Raw genomic sequence first — 23,568 nt, forward strand, 5'->3', positions numbered from 1 at the left:
CTATTGTCTCTATCATGGAAGGTGTCTGTCATGTATCCTTCTTCTACCACTCCCTCTACACACACTCTTCTTGTTCCTCTTAGCCTGTAGTTATACCATAATTCTTGTTAATCGTTAGTCAATGTTTATATTATAAATAAGAACAATGATTGCATTTCCTTTCATAAACGACCTCCCTTGTATCCCAGGATTAATCATTGCTTTGTGGTTTTTGTTAACTTATTTTTTCTTTGTATGAGTTTTTGGGTGTTCTTAAGGGCAACAAAATGCTTGTATAATTCTTATAAATCTAATAAATTCATAAGTATGGTGACATATTATCTTAAATACTACAGTACAGTCATGTGTTGCATAACATTTTGGTCAACAATGCACCACATATACAGTGGGTGGTCTCCTTAGATTATTATGGAACTGAAAATTTTCTACTGTCTAGTGATGTCATAGCCATCATAGTGTAACACGTTACTCACATGTTTGGTGATGCTGGTGTAAACAAACCTACTGTGCTGCCAGTTGTAGAAAACCATAGCACATACAATTATGTACAGTACATAATACTTGATAATAAATGACTATGTTACTGATTTATGTATTTACTATACTATACTTTTTATCATTATTTTAGAGTGTACTCTTTCTACTTATAAAAACAGTTTACTGTAAAACAAGATGTCCTGTTATGCCAGCAGCAGCCTCATACTTCTCATGTTTACCGTCTCTCTTGATTGCATCATTTTCTCTTGTGTTTGATTTAATCTCATGTTGTTTTGTTCATCATGGCCCCTAAGCATACAAAATCCACTGCTAATGTTGCCAGTAAGAGACCGTGTTAAGTGATTGACCTGGAAATGAAATTAAAAGTGATTAAGGGGGTCGGCCTAGTGCCGTAGTGGTTAATTTGTGCGTGTTCCACTTTGGTGGCACAGGTTCACGGGTTCAGATCCTGGGTGCAGAGCTACACCACTCATCAAGCCATGCTGTGGCAGCAACCCATATACAAAATAGAGGAATATTGGCACAGATGTTAGGTCAGGGCTGATCTTCCTCAAGCAAAAAGAGGAAGATTGGCAACAACAAGATGTTAGCTCAGGGCCAATATTCCTCACTGGAAAAAAAAAAAGTGATTAAGGACTACAAACATGGAAAATAGTGATGGTTATTGCTCACCAATCAGGCATGTCCCATTCCACCATAGCTATGATCTTGAAGAACAAGAACAAAGTGACAGAAGCTATTAAAGGATCTGCTTCATTGAAGGCAATGAGACTAACAAAAATTCGAGAAGGGCCTATATCAGACATCGAGAAACTTCTAATGATCTGGATTGAAGACAAGACACAGAAGCCAACCTCTCTCAGCACCATGATGATCACAGCCAAAGCGAAAAGCTTGTTTGTGATGTTGAAAGAAAAGGCTGGACCCAGCCACGATCTTGAATTTACTGCTACTCTGGGTGGTTTAAATATTCAAGAATTGTTATTCATTACATAATGTGAAAGTGAGTGGTGAGCCTTTACGTGCTGATGTAAAGGCAGCTGAAGAATTTTTGGAAACTCTAGATAAGCTGATTGTGGAGGAAAATTATTTGCCAGAGCAAATATTTAATATGGATGAAAACTCCCTATTCTGGAAACGGATGCCTGAGAGGACTTTCATCCATAAGGAGGCCAAGTCAGTGCCAGGTTTCAAGGCTTTTAAGGAAAGGATAACAGTCTTGCTTGGGGGCAATGTTGCAGGCTACAAATTGAAACTCTTTGTGATCCAGCACGGTGAGAACCCCAGGGCCTTCAAGCATATCAGTAAGCATATACTGCCATTGTACTACAGAAGCAATAAGATGTCATGGATGACCCACCTCCTCTTCCAAGATGCCCTCCTGAATTGCTATGCCAGCGAAATGGAGAAGTACTGTTTGGAAAATAACATACCTTTCAAGATTTTGCATATTGTTGATAAAGCTCCTGGACATCCTCTTTTATTGGTGATCTTCATCCCAATATCAAAGTGGTGTTTCTCCCTCTAAACACCACCTCTTTGATCCAACCAATGGATCAAGGAGTCATAGAAGCTTTTAAGGCCTACTACCTGAGGAGGACCTTTGTCCAGGCTATTGCTACAACTGAGAAAGACACTGATGCAATTCTGGAAGGATTACAACATCTATGACTACATCAAGAACTTTGCTTGGGCTTGGAGTGATGACACCAAGGAGTGTATGAGTGGCATCTGGAAGAAGACACTCAAGAGGTTCTTCCATGACTTCAAAGGATTTACCAAGAATGAGGAGGTTGCAAAAATTAACAAGGCTTTGGTTGAGATAGCAAACAACTTTAACCTGGGTGTGGGTGAGAATAGCATTGAGGAGCTCCTAGAGGTGGTTCCTGAGGAATTGACTAATAAGGAATTGTTGGAACTGGAACAGGAACACAGAGCTGAAGAAGGGGCAAGAGAAAAGGAAACTGCAGGAGAAGAAAAAGATGAAGAACCCATAAGAAAATTCACAGTGAGGGGTTTAGCAGAAGCTTTTTCAAACCTCAACAAGCTCCTTAAAAAGTTTGAAAACATGGACCCCAACACCAAAAACTTTTCTTTAATAGAGAGGAATGTTCATGTTGCATTACCTGCTTACAAGCAAATCTATGATGAAAAAAAGAAACAAACCAAGCAAACCACCATGGACATATTTCTGAAAAGAGTGACTCCACCTCAAGATCCTCAGGCAGGTGCTTCAGGGGGTGTTCTAGAAGAAGGCATTGTTGTCATAGGAGATGGCAGTTCCATGCATGTTATTGCCCCTGTGAAGACTTTCCAGTGGGACAAGATGTGGACGTGGAAGACAGTGATATTAATGATCTTGCCGCTGTGTAGGCCTAGACTAATGTGTGTGTTTGTGTCTTAGTTTTTAACAAAAAAGTTTAAAAAGTAAAAAAAAAAATTTCAAAAATAGAAAAAAGCTTATAGAATAAGGATATAAAGAAAGAAAATGTTTTTGTACAATGTGTTTGTGTTTTAAGGTGTTATTACTAAAGAGTCAAAAAGTTTTGAAAAACTAAAGTTTACAAAGTAAAAAGTTACAGAGCTAAGGTTAATTTATTGTTGAGGAAAGAAAAAATTTTTAAATAAATTTAGTGTAGCCTAAGTGTACAGTGTGTATAAAGTCTACAGTGGTGTACAGTGATGTCCTAGGCCTTCACATTCACTCACCACTCACTCACTGACTCACCCAGGGCAACTTCCAGTCCTGCAAGCTCCATTCATGGTAAGTGCTCTATACAGGTATATCATTTTTTATCTTTTATACCATATTTTTAGTGTACCTTTTCTATGTTTAGATATGTTTACATACACAAATACCATTGTGTTACAATAGCCTAAAGTATTCAGTACGGTACTGTACTGTACTGAATAATGTGCTGTACAGGTTTGTAGCCTAACAGCAGTAGGCTATACCATATAGCCCAGGTGTGTAGTAGGCTATCTACCATCTAGGTTTGTGTGAGTACACTCTATGGTGTTCACATAATGACAAAATCGCCTAACAACGCATTTCTCACAGTGTATCCCCGTCATTAAATGATGCATGACTGTACTGTGCACTATTTCCCTTTCAGTGAAAAATTACAAGATAAATCAATTATTTAATTACACATTTTAAGTTGGAATCTCGAGACTAATCTGTTAGGTATTCTAATATTCCAAATTCTCATAACAACTACAAATAATTTAAATACCAAAATTAACACTAGGGATTTGGAATTGTAATACCTGTTGTTCCCTAACAACCAATTTGTGCTTGTTTGTCCATCTAAAATGTAACATTCATTAATTAAAAACATTATAAGAAATTGGAAGTAGGAGAGGGTTGGTGTAACAAATGTTCTTGTTTCAGTTTCATAATCATGCAGAAAAAACTCAAAAATACATCTAGGGAATTTTCATTAAATATAAGTATTTTTTCTTATGGTGTCACTGTTTTTCCCCTCTGCTGAAAACAAACAGTATTATCAATAGAAAAACAAGTTTAAGAGTGAGTACATCTTTGGATAATTGTTCAGATCTGTTTTGGGGAGAGTGAATAGGGACTGAAATGAGAAATCAAGGCTTTATTTTTTGATATCCCATAAGTTAAGAGTAGAATGGAAACAAAATTTAGTTATACACATTTTACTTTGATTTATGTACTTTCATTAAAATAAGTTACCTATATAACCATATAGACATTGTATCGAAGGTTTTATTTATTGGGCATTTATAAATGGTATATGACCTTTAGAAGACAGACTGTGAACACCTTTTTTCCCGTGTTGAGACAGATATTTCTGAATCAAAACCCTTGATATTCAAAGACTAAATATCTCATAATACACAGAGACAGCATGTTAAAGGAAAAAAATCAGTCCTTATTTTCTAGATTTTAAGTTCCCTGAGGCAACAGATGGAGTTTTAAAAATTGTTTCTCATAGCATCTAGTCCAGTGTGTTGCCCACAATAAAAACTAAAAAAATGAAAACATTTTAAATCTTAATCCTTAACACATTGTCTTGCTTCAAAATTACTATAATACTTACGAACTTAGTACTGCTTTTTTTTTTTTACTACTACTTTTGAACCAAAAATTAGCTTAAATTCTTAGAATACTTCTCAGTCATGCTTTCTCATATCTCCGTTATTCTTTTTATATCTAACAGATGGAAGTACTCTACTCCTAGTGTCAGCTCCCCTTGGCATTGGGGATTTGTTGGTGTTTACCGAAATGGGGGCTATATTTTCACTTTATCAAAATCAAAGTCTGAAATCAAAGACAAGTTCGTTAACCTGCGACTGAACAGCTGGATCACAAGAGGGACTAGAGTTATTTTTATTGATTTTTCATTATACAATGCTAATGTAAATCTGTTTTGCATCATAAGGTGAGTGACTCAAATCCTCTTTATTAGTATATGGAATTTAAAAAGCATTCAGAGCCCTCATTAGGGTTTCCAATTTGTGTATATTTGTATGGAGATTAAATTATAAGCTTCAAAATAAATATAATGTAGTTCTGCCAATAATGAAAAAGAAAGTAAAGCAACATCATATTAATTGTTTCATTATTTCAGAATATATTGAAGAATAATATGTTAGTTTTATGTTACTTAAGGATATATTGTCTTATTTCTTGTCATTCTGCAGACCTAACATTTAGTTTTGATGATTTATTCCTCTAAATCAGATCATTCAAATCTGTTGATTTCCTTTCAGAATGAGCTTCTTCAAAGTTATTAATTTTAGTCTCAAGAATGAACAATTTAAATTTCAAACAAATATAACAGTAGCCAACATCCTAGAAATGATTAGAGCCTGCAGTGATTTGCAAAAATGGCCCCAATTCTTTACATCTTTGCCATGTATACTTGTAGTACCCTGCCACCCAGGGAAGGGTGCACTGCCGCAGCCCTTGTGCCCATGGCTCAACCATGTGTCTTGCTGTGGTCAATGGAATGTTAGCAGAATGATACAAGCAGAAGCTTGAAATGAGTTTGGACATTAAAACTTGCTCTCTTGCACTCTGCCATTGCATAAGAAGGACATGCCTGGGCTAACTTGTTGGACCCAGGAGGAGGATGAGAAACCTTCTCTCATGGGTTGGAGGAGGAGAGAGAACCAACCAAAGAGAAAAAATTCTTTCCATTAGTCCGATTACCTTAGGTTGTGTGCCTAACCTGGACCATATAATTGGCGTAGGCCTGGGTTCTAGAATCAAATACTGCAAAGGAAATAGGATTGCCATGATTAGATCTGTCTGGGGATTGAATCAGCTTCCTCTAGTGATCTGGGAATGGGTGGATGCCTGATACAATCAGGGTTCTGTTAGAAGGAGGAACAGGATGATGACCTCTAGACAGGCAAACAATAGTGTCCCCCACAATCTCAGTGAGCCACTTTCCTCTCGTGAGTCTTACAGTTTTACTCTGAATGGAATGTGGAATTGGTGTTTACTCTGATTAGGGGACTCTGCCCTGGTGCAACAGTGACAGTGAAACACAACCATGGCCTTTAAAATTTGTAAAACAATAAAACAAATGAATTACCTTAAGCAGCCAATGGACGTTGTACCTTTTATTTTATAGTTCTTTCTTTTCTTTCAGGGAATCAGAGCTTTTAACCAACATTAGTCACTCTTCCCAATAGTCTTGATCAGGATAAAGTGAAGAATGCAAATCATTTCTATGTCCTAAATAAGAGTAGAAACGTTGGGGTAACTGGCTTAAAGTCATATGAAGAACACCTTGTTATTCTAGATTAAGTCCGGATTTTTTGTCTCTACGTTTTATACTTATTCTATGTTACCTTTTAAAGTGTTATTTTTTAGAAACTTCAGCAGATTTTGAAACTTTTAACTAGTTGTATATCTAATCAGTAGTTGTATGGAAGCATACTGCTTATGCTAAGACCTTATCCTGGTGGTCTAATGGTTAAGATTCGGCGCTCTCACTGCTGCAGCCTGGTTAGTTTCCCCACTCAGGGAACCACATCACCCATCTGTTGGTTATCATACTGTGGTGGCTGCTGTTGCTGTGATGCTGAAAGCTATGCCACCAGTATTTCAAATACCAGCAGGGTCACCCATGGTGGACAGGTTTCAGCTGAGCTTCCAGACTAGACAGACTAGGAAGAAGGACCTGGCCACTTCTAAAAACATGGCCATGATTAACCCTATGAATAGCACTGGTGCATTTTCTGATAAAGCAACGTAAGGTGAGAAGATGGTGTAAAAATACCGAGCGAGGTTCTGCTCTGCTGTACACAGGGTCTCTAGGAGTCAGAATCAACTCCACGGCACTAACAACAAAAGAAGTTATCCACTTATTTTCCTTTTTGTACGCTTTATCTGGCAAACTAAACTGAATGCTATTCTTTTTCTCTCTTTTTGTTTATTAGTCTACACTTCAAATCAAAATATTGAGTTTCTTTCACTTCACTCACTTCTCCAGCATTGTGAACATACATGTGCAAGGTGTAACAAACAGTTCTGTTTCTATTTGTTAACTGGTGGTTTTGTTTTTGTTTTTTTTTTGGCAGTACCTTATTCCAGTACCAATAAGATTTGGTAATATCTTTAGGTAGGAATAATTGCATTGTGACATTGTGCTAGAGATGCTGGTTCCTTAAATTATTACCAATTCTTTTTTTTTATTGAGGTCACATTGGTTTATAACATTATATAAACTTCAGGTGTACATCATTATATTTCGACTTCTGTATAGACTGCATCGTGTTCACTACCAAAAGTCTAGTTGCCGTCACCATGCACATGTGCCCCTTTACCTCTTTCGTCCTCCTCCCACCCCCCTCCCTCTGGTAACCATCAATCGGTCCTCTGTATCTATGTGTTTGTTTCTTTACCTTCTACATATGAGTGAAGGCACACAGTAATTGTCTTTCTCTGTCTTATTTCACTTAGCATAATACCCTCAAGGTCCATCCACATAGTTGCAAATGGCAGGATTTTGTCTTTTTTTATGGCTGTATCCCATTGTGTGTGTGTATATATATATATATATATACACATTGTGTGTGTGTATATATATATATATATATATATATACACCACATCATCTTTATCCATTCATCTGTTGATGATCACTTAGATTGCTTCCAAGTCTTGGCTATTGTAAATAATGCTGCAGTGAACATAGGGGTGCGTATATCTTTTATAATTAGTGTTTTTCTGTTCTTTGGATAAATACCCAGAAGTGGAATAGCTGGATCATATGGTAGTTCTATTCTTAATTTTTTGAGGAATCTCCATACTGTTTTCCATAGTGGCTGCACCAATTTACATTCCCACCAGCAGTGTACAAGGGTTCCTTTTTCTCCACATCCTCTCCAACACTTGTTATTTCTTGTCCTTTTAATAATAGCCATTCTGACGGGTGTGAGGTGATATCTTATTCTAGTTTTGATTTGCATTTCCCTGATAATTAGTGATGTTGAACATCTCTTCATGTGCCTCTTGGCCATCTGTATATCTTCTTTGGAAAAATCTCCATTCAGATCCTCTGCCCATTTTTTGATTGGGTTGTTTGGGTTTTTTTGTTGTTGTTCAGTTGTATGAGTAAATTACTGCCAATTCTTAATTAACTGAAATTGTGGAGAACAGTAGAAATACAGTGAACAACCTCAAAATCTTTTTATATTCAGTGTTGGAATTAACTTTTATATTTCTATTTGTGTATAGATCTTTGTATCCAACATCCAGTTCCTAAAGTAAAAAGAAAACATTTGCTTTAGTAGCATGTGCGACTTGACATTTAGAAGCAAGAAGTATCTCTAATAAGCTAAAGGGGGAGAGTGTATTTCCCCTCTCTGAAATGTTCAAGAATTATATATTTTGGAGGGAGTCCTGACTAATAACAGTAACTAACAGCACTGCATTTTTTGAACATCATCTCATTCTCCTGTGGAGATAAATTAGTATTCCCAGTTATGAACGAGCAATCTAAACACAGAATAGAACAAATGCCTGGCTAAAATCACATCTTACTTTCTGATTTGCAGTTGTCTTTGACCACTGTGAATATTCAGAGTACCAAAAAAAAGTGAAGAAGCCATCAAAAAAGAAGTAAATCCACTACAAATTTTTAAAATTGAACCCATGACCCCGAGAAAACATATTTTGTACAAAATAACTGATTATCGTTAAAGTACACATCATAACTGAATAGAAATTTCATATTGAGTTAGGAACTGAAATATAAATACTTGAAATGCATAGTTACTTTCACAAACCTTATTTTACAGACTGGTGGCAGAATTCCCTGCAACTGGAGGAATACTTACTTCATGGCAGTTTTACTCTGTGAAGCTCCTCAGATATGTTAGCTACTATGATTATTTTATTGCTTCCTGTGAAATCACATTTTGTATTTTTCTTATTGTCTTCACAATACAAGAAATCAAAAATATGAAAGAATTTAAGTGGGCCTATTTCAAAAGTATTTGGAACTGGCTAGAATTGCTACTTTTGGTGGTAAGTATATATTCACACGTATGGTTAAATGAAATCACATCTGAACCCACCAGTGAGGGTGGTGTGACAGCAGAATTTTCTATTCATCTGAGACCAGCAGAATTTTCTGTTCATATGGGACTTATTTTAAAAGCTGAAAGTATGAATCATAAAATGAACTGTCTTAGTAAATACTAATGGTGTTCCTCCAAAAGGGAAAAGTCTTTTTTTTTTTTTTTTTCTGATTTGGTCCTTGGGAGGACCAGCATAAACCTGGAGGAATAGGAGATTCCGTAGGTATTATGATTTAATGTACACAGTAGGTCTCCCTACTCCCACTCAAAAATGTATTCCTTACAGGGCCTCGTGTTAAAACTCATGGATCTTTTTGGGCAAGGTCCTTTAAAATGTAGTCTTCTGTGTTGCCTAAATCTGCTTTCCTTCTCACTCTGAATTTTGAAAGGATAGGCAAAAGACAAGCCTAAGCAGGATACTGAAGGAGGAGGAGGTTTGAACAGCCAGAGGGTAGCTTGTGGGCACAGAGGACACCAGATCTGGGGAGATAATCCCTGAAAGAAACTCCAAAGACTGCCAGTTCTGGTCACTGGGACATACTAAATTAAACATAGAGATGTAGGCAGGGCAGGACAAATGGTAAGAGCTTGGTTTTAGGAACAATGAACAAACATTTCTGGCTTATACAATCTGATCTTTCACCTTTATTGGCCCGTAGTTATAGCCAATCCAGTATATAAGCCTTCTTTCCCAAAACCCAGATTGAAAGTTTCTCAGAGTCAGAAAGTGTGCCATCTACCTCTCTGGTATCCCAAGTAAGGTTTAACAGTGCATTAAGTGTTTAACTATTGAGTATTTCAGGCAAGAGAAATCAAAGGAAAATTTTCATGACAGTTACAAAGCTCTGATACTTAAGATAACCTGGTTCTGAAATTCTCTTCTAAAAGAGTTGTTAAAGGGCTCTAAAAGGGTTTATTTTCTTGGAACTGTAAAAAATTTTTTCTTATAGTGTTACATCGTGGAAAATATTAAACTTTTAAAGTATGTAGTTACATGGAGCAGAAACTCTTACAGCCTAGTCAGAATTATATAATCATTTTATACATTTGTACTTTATGACTCAAAGAAACAAACAGGCAGATAGGTTAGGATGACCAGGTGATCAATATTTTTCTGCTTTTATGATAATTATGCTTCCTTAAACTTCTATAAGTTGAGGCTTCCTTCCATTTATGTAAAAGCCTATGCCTTATCTCTCCCTCCCTTTTTGTTAACTTTTGATGAACTTTTTCATGTATTTCTTCATAGGCTGCAGGAGATTTAGATAAATAGTCTCTAATTTAACCTTTCTTATTTTCCCATTTAGTTGTGTTTTGTGGCTGTTTTCTTCAACTCATACTGTAATATACAAGTTTTCCTGTTACTTGGACAGCTGTTAAAAAATACCGAAAAATATTCTGACTTCTATTTTCTTGCATACTGGCACATTTATTACAACAATATACTTGCTATTACCATCTTCTTTGCATGGATAAAGGTATTTATATTTTATTATATTAGATACAACAGATTAGATATGATATTGTATTATATTACATAGCAAAATGGGAACTTAAACTACAAAGTCATGAACAAACAAAAGGATATTCTTAACTATAAAGTAATTTTAAAGGTAGTTTGTCCTTGTAACGATTGCTGGTGAATCCTCAAACACCCCTGACTATCATTAAGCACTTCCTTTAATTTAAAGCAGATTTCTTCTGAAATTAATTTAACTTACTCTAAGTAATTGTAATCTTTAATATTCTCTTATTTCAATTAACTTTGTTCTCTTTCAGATATTCAAATTCATAAGCTTTAATAAGACGATGTCTCAGCTGTCATCAACCTTGTCCCGCTGTATCAAAGACATAGTAGGATTTGCCATCATGTTTTTTATAATATTCTTTGCTTACGCCCAGTTAGGATTTCTTGTTTTTGGATCACAAGTTGATGACTTTTCCACTTTTCACAATTCCATGTAAGCTCTTAGTATAAATGTGATTATATTTTCAAGTTTATAACAAAAAAAATCATGAAAAGGACTATGATAAGTAGTAACATAAGCTTTAATAAATTTAAACTTGGTTTGATATTTTCACCGATGGCTAAATATCTGTCACGCTCAAAGTACAGTTAGGCATTGAAAGATCCAAATGGATGGTAATATCCATTTTTTTAAGTGTTACTAAGTCAAGTTATAAAAATAATTTTTCATTTTTCACTAGAAGTGAAAATTTTACCTAAGATAAAAGAATCTGGCTCCATGTCTCTGTACTATTTATTCTCTAGGCAAAAGAAATCTTTTAAGTGTTTTCCTTGGAGGGCTCCATCTTTAGAATCCTTTTAGTGATATTGACCTGATTGTCCTTTGCTGATCTGGCAAACCTGTGTTTTAAAAATATCTTTATACCCATAAAGCAATCAGCAGGCAACAAACTTACGGAACTGATTAGGTAGAATCCCTAGAAAAGTATTCAGACTTTTCTTTAAAAGTGAATAATTTTAATAAGTTTACTGCCCTTTTAGGGTAAGAAAAGCAAGTTCTGTCTGTATAAGAAAACTATGATAGTCTAAAACATCAATTCTCAAAATGTGTTCTGTGGAATCTAGACCAAGATTGTCTGGAGAAAAATAGCTTCATATTTAAGTAAGTTTGGGAAATTTTGCATCACTCTTTTGGAAATTTGTGGTGCATAGTAATATATGGCTCTGAGAAAAACTACAATAACTTTCTTAACTTTGGTTAAGAATTCCCCAAACTTATTTGTCCGTGATCCTTTTACCCAATTTAGGGGAAACTCTGGTCTAAAGAAATGTCTTAGGTTGCCCTTTTTTCACCATCCACATCTAAATAATTGAAGTACCAATAGTATGAAATTTAATAACATTTTTCTGAAATAACCCTTTACTAGACCAATAGCGGAAAGAAGAGTGGACTAGGAACCAAGAGGACATAATTCTACTTTCCAATTCTGCCACTAGCTATTTAGCTTTTCTAGACCTTAATTTCTTTATCTGTAAATGAAGGGACTGGATAAATTACTCCCAAAGGTCCTTTCCAACTTCAAATGACCTATATTTTGAGAAATCTAATCAGCTTATCTTGAGTGAATAATGTTTTCAGTTCTAACAACTTCTTGGCCCTTTCCTAGGACCTTAATTCAAGTGTTAGTTAATGATAACACTTAGTAGCATTGGACATTGAATATATTTACAGAACCTTGGAAATTTGTCTAACCTTGAATAGTGGTAGGAAAGGAAGTAGAAGGCACAGAATAAACAGGTAGAAAACTTTGGAATGGATGAATGAGAGGACTTCTACTTTTGGTAATGACGTGCTAGGTTATTTGGATCAGCCACCTCTTCAGGACAATTTAAAAGCTGGATGAAATATAGAAAACACTGAAGAACTAACAAAAAAGTGAGTAATACGAGGGCCAAAATCAGAAGGCAAGAATCCAGAGAAGTAAGCCCAGCACCCAAAGCTACTTTCGCACTGAAGGCTTTTGTTTTTTAGGTTGATAAGGATTTTTTTTTATTGTGTTAAAATACACATAACATAAAATTTACCATCTTAACTATTTCTAAGTGTACAGTTCAGTGATATTAAGTACATTCGTCTTGTGCAGCCATCACCACCATCCATCTCAGAACACTTTTGATCTTGCAAAACTGAAACTCTATACCCATTAAACAAGAACTCTCTATTTTCTCCCTTACCCCAGCCCCTGGCAACCACCATTCTACTTTTTGTCTCTATGATTTTGATTACTGTAGGTACCTAGTGGAATCATACAGTATTTGTCTTTTTGTGAGTGATTTATTCGACTTAGCATAATGTCTTCAAGATTCAACAATGTTGTAAAATATGTCAGAATTTCCTTCCTTTTGGAGGCTGAATTATATTCCATTGTGTGTGTGTATGTGTATATATATATATATATGTATATATATATATATATACACACACACTACATTTTGTTTATCTGCTCATCTGTCAATGGACACTTGGGTTGCTTCCACAGTTTAGCTATTGTGAATAATGCTGCTATGAGAATATGGGTGTACAAACATCTCTTTGAGACCCTGCTTTCAATTCTTTTGGGTGTATACCTAGAGGTAAAATTACTGGATCATATGGTAATTCTATTTTGAGTTTTTTGAGGAACTGCCATACTGTTTTCCACAGTAGCTATACCATTTTACATTCCCAATAACAGTGCCCAAGGATTTCAATTTCTTCACATCCTTATCAACACTTGTTATTTTCTGGGCTTTTTTTTTTTTGATAGTAGCCATCCTAATGGGTGTGAGGTGATATCTCATTGTGGTTTTGATTTGCGTTTCACTAATCATTAGTGATATTGAGCATCTTTTCATGTGCTTATGCCTATGTTGGTCTCCTTGATGGTATCCTACAGGTCCCTTAAGCTCTGTTCACTTTTCTTCAATCATTTTCTTTCTTTTCCTCAGACTTGATAATTTCAATTGTCCTATCTTCAAGTTCACTGATTTTTTCCTTCTGCCTGTTCAGATCTGCCTTTGAATCCCTCTAGTGAATTTTCATTTTAGTTATTGTACTTTTCAGCTCTAGAATTTCTTTTTAGGTGTTCTATCTCTTTATTGATATTTCCATTTTGTTCATACATTGTTTTCTTGACTTTCTCCATGTCTTCTTTTAGTTCTTTGAGCATCTTTCAGACAATTGTTTTAAAGTCTTTGTCTAGTAGGTCTGCCATCTGGTCTTTCTTGGGGATAGTTTCTATTGGTTTATTTTTTTTTCCTTTGAATGGGCCATACTTCCCTGTTTCTTTGTATGTCTTATTTTTTTTGCGTGGAAAACTGGACATTTAAATGTAATAATGTGATAACTGTGGAAATCAGATTCTTTCCCTTCCCCAGGGTTTACTGTTTTTTGCTTTTGACTGTTGTAGACTGTCTCCATGCTGACGATCAGCCTGAGGTGTAAACTTAAGATCTTCTCAGGTATTTTCTAAGCCTGTGCCTTCTCTTGGGCATGCATGGTGACTTTCTAATTTCCTCCATATATGCAGTTGCTTTTGAATGTCCTAGTCTTTAATGTCTGGCTCCTAAAAGGGCAATAAAAGAAAAATGAAGGAGGAGGGAAGGGGACTGACCCTTTAAGTTCCAAGGACATTGCTTCAGCCAGAGGGGGAGGGGCTTGCAACAAAGTGGGAGAACATACCCACCTGCCTCTGTGTTTGCACCTCTGTGAGCAGAAGCAGCAGTCAGCAATCAGAACACAGACCCTTGATGTTTAGAGCACAGGGTCTTTATTGGCCACCCCTGACTCCCGCAAGCTGTGTGCGAGCTACTCCAGGAATACCTGCATGGCTTCCTGCCATAGGGTGAGGGGTGGGAGATGGGTAGCTGCTTGCAAACTAAAAGCTGAAATTAACCAAAATTGTTGAGCCTTTCCCTGGAAGTTGCAAGCCTTCAACAGACTCCAGAGCTCCAAAATAGTTACATCAGACAGATTCTATCAGTGTGATTGTTGTCTAGGTGGGGAGAAAGATTCCTAGTGCTTCTTACGCTACTATCTTCCCCAAATCCTCCTCCCTGAAGGCATTTTTGCTCGTCCAGAAGAAATAGTTAAGAAACTGTGTTCCTGGCCACCTCTCAGGGAGAAGGAAACAGAAGGCAAAGCCCAGGGCCTGCGTGTGTGTGTGTGTGGGTGTATGTGAGGGGTGAGGGGAGAGGAAAATTGTCTAATAACCTCTCCACACATCAAGCAGAGAGCCTGAAGTGCTACCGCCTCAAGTTAAACGTGAATCCTCATTGTGACTTGAAGTGTGAGTGTCCAAGGAATCTCATGTATTGAACTAGAATTAAGATGGTCCCAGGCTAGAATGCCTGCAGGCACCTGCAGACACAAACAAAAAACCTCTCTAGAGAAATATATCTTCATCCTAAACCTCAAATTACTTCTCCAAGTAATTTTTTCAAATATAATTTACTGCTCATAGTCAAAGATAACCTGGTACATAAAGGTAAAAAAACATAAGCAAGAACCAGCAGATAGAGCAGACAATAGAAACAGACTCAAAGACTTCAGATATTGAAATACTTAAGCATTATTTACTATATTTAGAGAAATAAAACACATCAGAAAATATCTTCAGAGAACAGGATAGTGACATATTTGAAAAAGTATCAAATAGAATTCTATAACTGAAAATGATAGCAACTGAGATTAAAAACCCAGTTGACAGGTTTGACAGCATATAAGACACAGATGAAAAGAGAATGATAAAGTGAAAAATAAATAGGTAAGAAAAAGTTATTGAAAATGTGGCATACCAAAATCAGTAGAAGGAAGGAAAAAATAAAAATCAGAGCAGAAATAAATGAAATAGAGAGTAAAAAATCAATAGAAAAAAATCAATGAAATGAAGAGCTGGTTCTTTGAAAAGATAAACAAAATTAACAAACTTCTAGCTAGACTCACCAAGAAAAAAAGAGAGAAGGCTCAAATAAATAAAATCAGAAATGAAAGAGGAGAAATTACAATGGACATTTCAAAAATACAAAAGATTATAAGAGACCACTACGAAGAAACCAACAAATTGGATAATCTACAAGAAATGGATACATTCTTAGAATCATACAACTTTCCAAAACTGAGTCAAGAAGAAATAGAGAATTTGAATAGACAAATCACCAGTAAGGAGATTGAAACAGTAATCAAAAACCTCCCAAAAGAGGCTGGCCCCATGGCATAGTGGTTAAATCTGGCATGCTCCATTTCAGCAGCCCGGGTTTGCGGGTTTGGATCCTGGGCTCGGACGTACACCATTCATCAAGCCATGCTGTGGTGACAACCCACATATAAAATAAGGAAGATTGGCACAGATGTTAGCGCAAGGCTAATCTTCCTCGAGAAAAGAAAAGAGGAAGATTGGCAACAGATGTTAGCTCAGAGTGAATCTTCCTTACCAAAAAAAAAAACCTCCCAAAAAATAAAAGTCCAGGACCAGACAGCTTCTGTGATGAATTCTACCAAATATTCAAAGAAGACTTAATACCTATCCTTCTCAAACTCTTCCAAAAAATTTAAGAGGAGGAGAAGCTTCCTAACTCATTCCATGAGGCCAACATTACCCTGATACCAAAACAAGACAAGGACAACCAAAAAAAGAAAATTACAGGCCAATATCACTGATGAACATTGATGCAAAAATACTCAACAAAATACTAGCAAATCGAATGCAACAATACATTAAAAAGATCATATACCATGAAGTGGGATTTATTCCAGGGATGCAGAGATGGTTCAACATCCACAAATCAATCAACGTGATACACCATGTTAAGAAAATGAAGAATAAAAATCACATGATCATCTCAATAGATGCAGAGAAAGCATTGGACAAGATACAACATCCATTTATGATAAAAACTCTGAATAAAATGGGTATAGAAGGAAAGCACCTCAACATAATAAAGGCCGTATATGACACACTTACAGCTAATATCATACTCAACAAAGAAAAACTGAAAGCTATCCTGGAAGAACAGGAACCAGACAACAATGTCCACTTTCGCCACTCTTTTTTTTTTTTTTTGGGGGGAAGATCAGCCCTGAGCTAACATCCATGGCAATCCTCCTTTTTTTGCTAAGGAAGACTGGCCCTGGGCTAACATCTGTGCCCATCTTCCTCCACTTTATATGGGACGCCGCCACAGCATGGCCTGATGAGCGGTGCATTGGTGCGCACCCAAGATCCAAACCTGGGCCGCCAGCAGCAGAGCGCACACACTTAACCACTACGTCACGGAGCCAGCCCCTCACCACTCCTATTTAACATAGTATTGGAAGTCCTAGCCAGAGCAATCAGGCAAGAAAAAGAAATAAAAGGGATCCAAATTGGAAAGGAAGAAGTGAAACTGTCACTATTTGCAGATGACATGATTTTATATATAGAAAACCCTAAAGAATCCACCCAAAACTTTTAGAAAAAATAAATGAATACAATAAAGTTGCAGGATACAAAATCAACATACAAAAATTTGTTGTGTTTCTATACACTAACAACAAAGTAGCAGAATGAAAAATTAAGAATACAATCCCAGGGCCGGCGCAGTGGCGTAGTGGTTAAGTTCGTGCACTCTGCTTTTGCGGCCCAGGATTTGCAGGTTCAGATCCCAGGCGTGGACCTACGCACCACTTATCAAGCCTTGCTGTGGCAGGCATCCTACATATAAAGTAGAAGAAGATGGGCATGGATGTTAGCCCAGGGCCAATCTTCCCTAGCAAAAAGAGGAGGATTGGCAACAGATGTTAGCTCAGGGCTAATCTTCCTCATCAAAAAAAAAAAAAAAGAATACAATCCCACTTACAATTGCAACAAAAAGAATAAAATACTTAGGAATAAATGTAACCAAAGATGTGAAAGATCTGTACTGTAAACTATAAAACATTTTGAAAGAAATTGAAGAGGACACAAAGAAATGGAAAGATATTCCATGCTCTTGGATTGGAAGAATTAACATAGTTAAAATGTCCATACTTCCTAAGGCAATCTACAGATTCAATGCAATCCCTATCAAAATTCCAACATTTTTCACAGAAATAGAACAAAGAATCCTAAAATTTATATGGAACAACAAAAGACCCCGAATAGCCAAAGGAATCCTGAGAAAAAAGAACAAAGCTGGAGGCATCACACTCACTGATTTCAAAATATACTACAAAGCTACAGTAATCAAAACAGTGTGGTACTGGCACAAAAACAAACAACAGACACAAAGATCAGTGGAACAGAATTGAGAACCCAGAAATAAACCCACACATCTGTGGACAACTAATTTTTGCCAAGGGCGTGAAGAACATACAGTGGAGAAAGGAAAGTCTCTTCAATAAATGGTATTGGGAAAACTGGACAGCCACATGCAAAAAAATGAAAGTAGACCATTATCTTACTCCTTACACAAAAATTAACTCAAAATGGATTAAAGACTTGAATGTAAGACCTGAAACGATAAAACTTCTAGAAGAAAACATAGGCAGTATGCTCTGACATCGGTCTTAGCAGCATATTTTCAAAGACCATGTCTGACTAGGCAAGGGAAACGAAAGAAAAAATAAATAAATTGGAGTACATCAAACTAAAAAGCTTCTGCACAGCAAAAGAAATCATCAACAAAACAAAAAGACAACCTAACAATTGGGAGAAGATATCTGCAAACTGTATATCTGATAAGGGGTTAATATCCAAAATATATAAAGAACTCATACATCTCAACAACAACAAAAAAACCCAATTAAAAAATGGGCAAAAGATCTGAACAGACCGTTTTCCAAAGAAGATATACAGATCTCCAACAGGCACATGAAAAGATGTTCAGCATCACTAATTATTAGGGAATGCAAATCAAAACTACAATGAGATATCACCTCGTGGCTGTCAGAATGGCTATAACTAACAAGACAAGAAATAACAAATGTTGGAGAGGATGTGGAGAAAAGGGAACCCTCATTCACTGCTGGTGGGAGTGCAAACTGGTGTAGTCACTACGGAAAACAGTATGGAGAGTCCTCAAAAAATTAAGAATAGAAATACCATATGATCCAGCTATTCCACTGCTGGGTATTTCTCCAAAGAACATGAAAACATGAATGCGTAAAGATACACACACCCTTATGTTCATTGTAGCATTATTCAATAGCCAAGACTTGAAAGCAACCTAGGTGCCCATCAAGGGGCAAATGGATAAAGAAGATATGGTATATATACACAATGGAATACTACTCAGCTGTAAAAAAAGATGAAATCTTGCCATTTGCGACAACATGTATGGAGCTTGAGAGTATTATGTCAAGCAAAATAAGACAAATGGAGAAAGTCAAATACCATATGATCTCACTCATAAATAGAAGATAAAAACAACAACAAACAAATACATAGAGACAGAGATTGGATTGCTGGTTACGAGGGGAAGGGGGGCGGGGGGAGGACAAAAGGGGTGATTTGCACATGTGTATGGTGATGGATGGTAATTAGTCTTTGGGTGGTGAACATGATGTAATATACACAGAAATCGAAATATAATGATGTACACCTGAAATTTATATAATGTTATAAACCAATGTTACCTCAATAAAAAAGAAAATGTGGCATAGAGAGAGACAAAATGTTGGGAGAGGGTATGAGACATAAAGGATAGAGAGAAGGGCTAATTCATGTTTAACCTGAGTTACAGAAGAAGACAGTGTGGAATAGAGGCAATATTGGGAGAATGCTTAGGAATAGCTACCACCAAATCATGCCTCCAAGTGAGGGACTGGGAAGTCATATTAACCACAAATGGTACATTATTATGAAACAGTCTGTTAGCTATTTTATTCAATAAGAGAGAACTCTAGAAATCTAGCAGGGGTATCAAGAAGTTATGAAATTATTTTCATTCAATATAACCCTGTATGCTGAGGGGTCATGGTGTTCCTTTTAGCTTGTGGGAAAAAAGGATAAACTAAGCTCCAAGTAAGAGGACAGAAGTGACAATTAACACTATATTTGGAGTCTCCAGTTCCTGTGTGATTATAACCATTCAGTAAATTGCTCAGGTTTTTGTTATTCACATTATTATTTACAGAACAGAAGTATCTGGACACTTTCCTGATAGAAAAGGGCTGAATGGAAGCTTTAGTTAATGAGCTAATTTATGGAGAGGAGAAATGCTGCCTTTAACTTTTTTTGTATAAACACAACTCAAGGGTAAAAGATCAAGTTAGAAACAGGAAAACAGAATCTCTTATTCTCTTATTCCAGAGAGGAAAAAACATTTGCTGAAAAACTTTGCTCTCCTTCCAAGTCAGCATTTCTCTATCTTGTGTAAAAGAGCATTACAAACCAGTATTACAGTTTGAATAAATACTCTAAGTATGATTTAGTCAGATCTTAGTTAGGTACTGGGGATGAAATTCTAGATAACTCTAGTCCTAGGACTCCAAGTAGCCAATTTCTTTAAATACATCTTCCTTCACTGTAGATAGCCCTATGCTCCCTCTACGTGATTCGCAAAAGCAAAAAGGAACAAGTGTTCTCCCTTTTGACTGACTGACCAATCATGCAAAGTATCTACATATTATTAAAAATTCCTTCCCAGGTTTCCTCTTAAAATAAAGAACTCACTATATAACTTATATCCCTGTTGTGTCTGGCAATGTCATTGCAAATTAATGTGAGAAAATAAAATAAGACTTCAAGTTAAGAAATCCTAATTCTACCTCTGCTACTACTATGCTCATTCAAAGCCTTAATTTCTTAATTTTCCATCTTTAAAATTAATAAAATAAAGTTTTGTAATATTTTAAATGCTATTTCACATCAAAACCAAGTTTTATAGTTATTGAAGAGAATAAAATAAACCTCAGGATCACGTTTGAGGATCATTTGTAGCACTTGTTTGAGACTTAACAAGTGACAAATTGTTGGCATCCTTATTTTAGCAGAAAAGGTGCAAAAATTAAACATATCATTAATATTAGAAATTTTAGGGCTCTTGGGTCTAAGTACAAGTTGAAAATCACTGACTGAGGGGCCGCCTCGTGGCTTAGCGGTTAAGTGCAGGCGCTCCACTACTGGTGGCCTGGGTTCGGATCCTGGGTGCGCACTGACGCACTGCTTTTCTGGCCATGCTGAGGCCACGTCCCACATACAGCAACTAGAAGAATGTGCAACTATGACATACAACTATCTACTGGGGCTTTGGGGGGACAAAGAAAAGGAGAAGGATTGGCAATAGATGTTAGCTCAGAGCCAGTCTTCTTCAGCAAAAAAAGAAGAGGATTAGCATGGATGTTAGCTCAGGGCTGATCTTCCTCACACACAAAAAAAAGAAGAAAATCACTGACTGAACAAGGTCAAAGTATTCCAAGTTTTAGAAGGGCACAGGCAGGGCTAAGGAAACCACTGCCAAGACGAGTTGGTAAGCAGGTATCTCAAGGTTCAAATCTTGTAGGTGAACATTGGGTTCACATTGGTTAAATAAATTGAAGCCCATGATTTCCTGAACTACCTGTTCAGCTACTGAGGTACCTCAAGTCTTGCCTTTAGGGGAATTTTCTACATCCGGTTTTATAGAACTCTGTGCTAACATAACTAAAGCCAGAGAACATACGCCACATGCAGCCACTTTCCTAGACACATTGGTAACTCCATCAGTCATCATGCATGTATAAAGAGAAATAATATTTTCTAATGATTTTCTTTCTTCCCATCAGATTTGCACAATTTCGAATTATTCTTGGAGATTTTAATTTTGCTGGAATTCAGCAAGCCAATCGTATCTTGGGACCCATTTACTTCATCACTTTCATCTTTTTTGTGTTCTTTGTCCTGCTGGTAAGAATGACCATATATGTTCCCTTTTTTGCTTACATTTTTTAGAATAATAAAATGAAATTACTAATTTGGAAGAAATTATAGTATCACTGCCTAGCTGTCACAACACTTTACATTTATTAAGAATGGTGTGTTCTACACAGAAATTGAAATATAATGATGTACACCTGAAATTTATATAATGTTATAAACCAATGTTACCACAATAAAAAAAAAGAATAGTGTGGATTCCTAGTAATCTAGGTTCTCCAGTCCAAGGTCTGAATGTTTTCAAGTTGTCCAATGGAGAATGTGATCACAATAGTTACCATCTGGGTATTTGTTGTGTGCCAAGAATGTGCTAAATCTTCTACACATATAACTTGAACGTCCAGGTCTCTCCAGCCTGGGACATGCCATACCAGTAGGTATGAATTAGGCCCTTTATATTCTGCCTATATTGCAATGGCTTTTGGCCCTTACAGCTGAAAGCTCACACGTTTGTGATTTTTAGAAGTCCCCAGGATGGGTCTCTCACGTGTGCAGAGGACAAATCTATTTGGCCTTCCTAATCCAGGAACCTGGCCTTCCTAGTCAAGGCACTGCTACTGTCCTCCATGAAAACATTTTTTTGTCACACACAGCAGATATACCCTGGTGGTGGCCAAGAGTCCTCAGGGTGACAGAGCTGGGCCACAGTGACAAGTGGAGAGGAGGGCTGGGGGTAAGAATACCCTCTCCACAATTCTGTTTGTGTTATCTGGACATTAGTAGTCATAAGAGCCTTAGTAAGATTCTGCCTTTAAACAGCTTTATAGAATTAAAAAAAAAAAAAACTGCCCTTAGGAACATATAGTTACATTATTCTAAGTTTTTTTCTTCTGATATGTAATATTGATAAATTAATGTATATATATTAGTAACCAGTTCACATGCACTATTTTACATTCTGCTTTTCTCATTTACCATAGATATATATGCCTATATCCACACACTACACATTTCCCATTCTACTATATTATAGTCTGCAAAGCCATTTCTCAAGTATTGAGCATATGAGTTACTTTTAAAATTTAAATCTAACTTTACAAATCCCAGCACCTGTCAAAGTCACTAACATTTAAACTAAATTTTTATTGAAATAATTATTTGAATATTTCTCCCCAGAACATGTTCTTGGCAATAATTAATGATACCTATTCTGAAGTGAAAGCTGATTATTCACTAGGCAGAAGGCCAGATTTTGAGCTTTGTAAAATGATTAAAGAGGTATGTCAAATTCTTTTCCTAATTAGAATTCTAAGACAAATCTTGTACAGTTTTATACTCTTATAGTTTAAGTAACACTTAAACCCCAAGTGGTAGTGGGTTTTGGGGGTTTTTTTTTGGAGGGGGGGGTGTTTTTTTGTTTTGGTCCAGTGTTACTCATATTCGTATAATTTCACTAACAAGGCAGTGAGACACGCTCTCTGGCTTTAAAAATGTGGCCAAAATTATTTCCGAGTTCCATATATCAAATAGTAATTGAGCTGTTTACTAAATGCAAAGCACTGTTGGATATTATAATAACTCGTTCTTCTCTCCAAAAGTTTTAATTTAGATGCTGGTAAATTTCCACAAACAATTTAAACTCAGAACTCCATGTGCCTTATCTTTCTCACTTTCCTGTTTGTGTTAATGGCAACGCTCTTCTCAGTCACCCACCCCGGCTCAAAAACCTTGGACTTTTTATTCTCTTGTCCCTTATATGCTCTGTTGCCAAGGCTTGTGTGTAAAGTTCATCTCTGTATTTTTGCTCACTTATGTGGAACTCAAGGACACTTTGAATTCTAACTGCCATCACTAAATTAGGGCCCTAAGTACTTTTCACCCAGCCTTCTGAATAGTAACATGTTCTTAACTGTTCTAGCCTCTTTCCTGTGCCAGCCCAGCTCTGATCGTATCATTTCTCTGCTCAGAATTCTTCAAAGTTTCCCTGGGCCTGTCAAAATAAGTCCAAATTCTTTACTCAAACATTCAAGGCCCTTCTCAATTCTCACAGTCTCAACCTAGCTTTATTCATTATCACTTAACTATAGAATTTCTACCTTCCCTGCCTCCATTTACAGCACTGAACGTCCCAGCTAATGTGTGAGCACAGTGCTCTTTGCTATGCTCTCACTCTCTCCT

At 36.5% G+C, this 23,568-nt stretch overlaps 1 protein-coding gene across 2 annotated transcripts in view; it reads left to right on the forward strand.

The window, feature by feature from the left end:
- The window catches only part of PKD2L2 (polycystin 2 like 2, transient receptor potential cation channel), a 44,725-nt gene that overhangs the window by 5,240 nt on the left and 15,917 nt on the right, over positions 1 to 23,568 (forward strand). For both annotated transcript variants that reach the window (XM_058540990.1, XM_058540997.1), the window contains exons 5-10: positions 4,692 to 4,913; positions 8,788 to 9,016; positions 10,377 to 10,547; positions 10,849 to 11,030; positions 21,300 to 21,420; positions 22,567 to 22,668. In XM_058540990.1, coding sequence (XP_058396973.1) covers positions 4,692 to 4,913; positions 8,788 to 9,016; positions 10,377 to 10,547; positions 10,849 to 11,030; positions 21,300 to 21,420; positions 22,567 to 22,668 — 1,027 coding nt within the window. The remainder of the gene's footprint in view (positions 1 to 4,691; positions 4,914 to 8,787; positions 9,017 to 10,376; positions 10,548 to 10,848; positions 11,031 to 21,299; positions 21,421 to 22,566; positions 22,669 to 23,568) is intronic.

Source organism: Diceros bicornis, chromosome 1 (genome assembly GCF_020826845.1).
Source record: "Diceros bicornis minor isolate mBicDic1 chromosome 1, mDicBic1.mat.cur, whole genome shotgun sequence".
Lineage (NCBI taxonomy): Eukaryota > Metazoa > Chordata > Mammalia > Perissodactyla > Rhinocerotidae > Diceros > Diceros bicornis.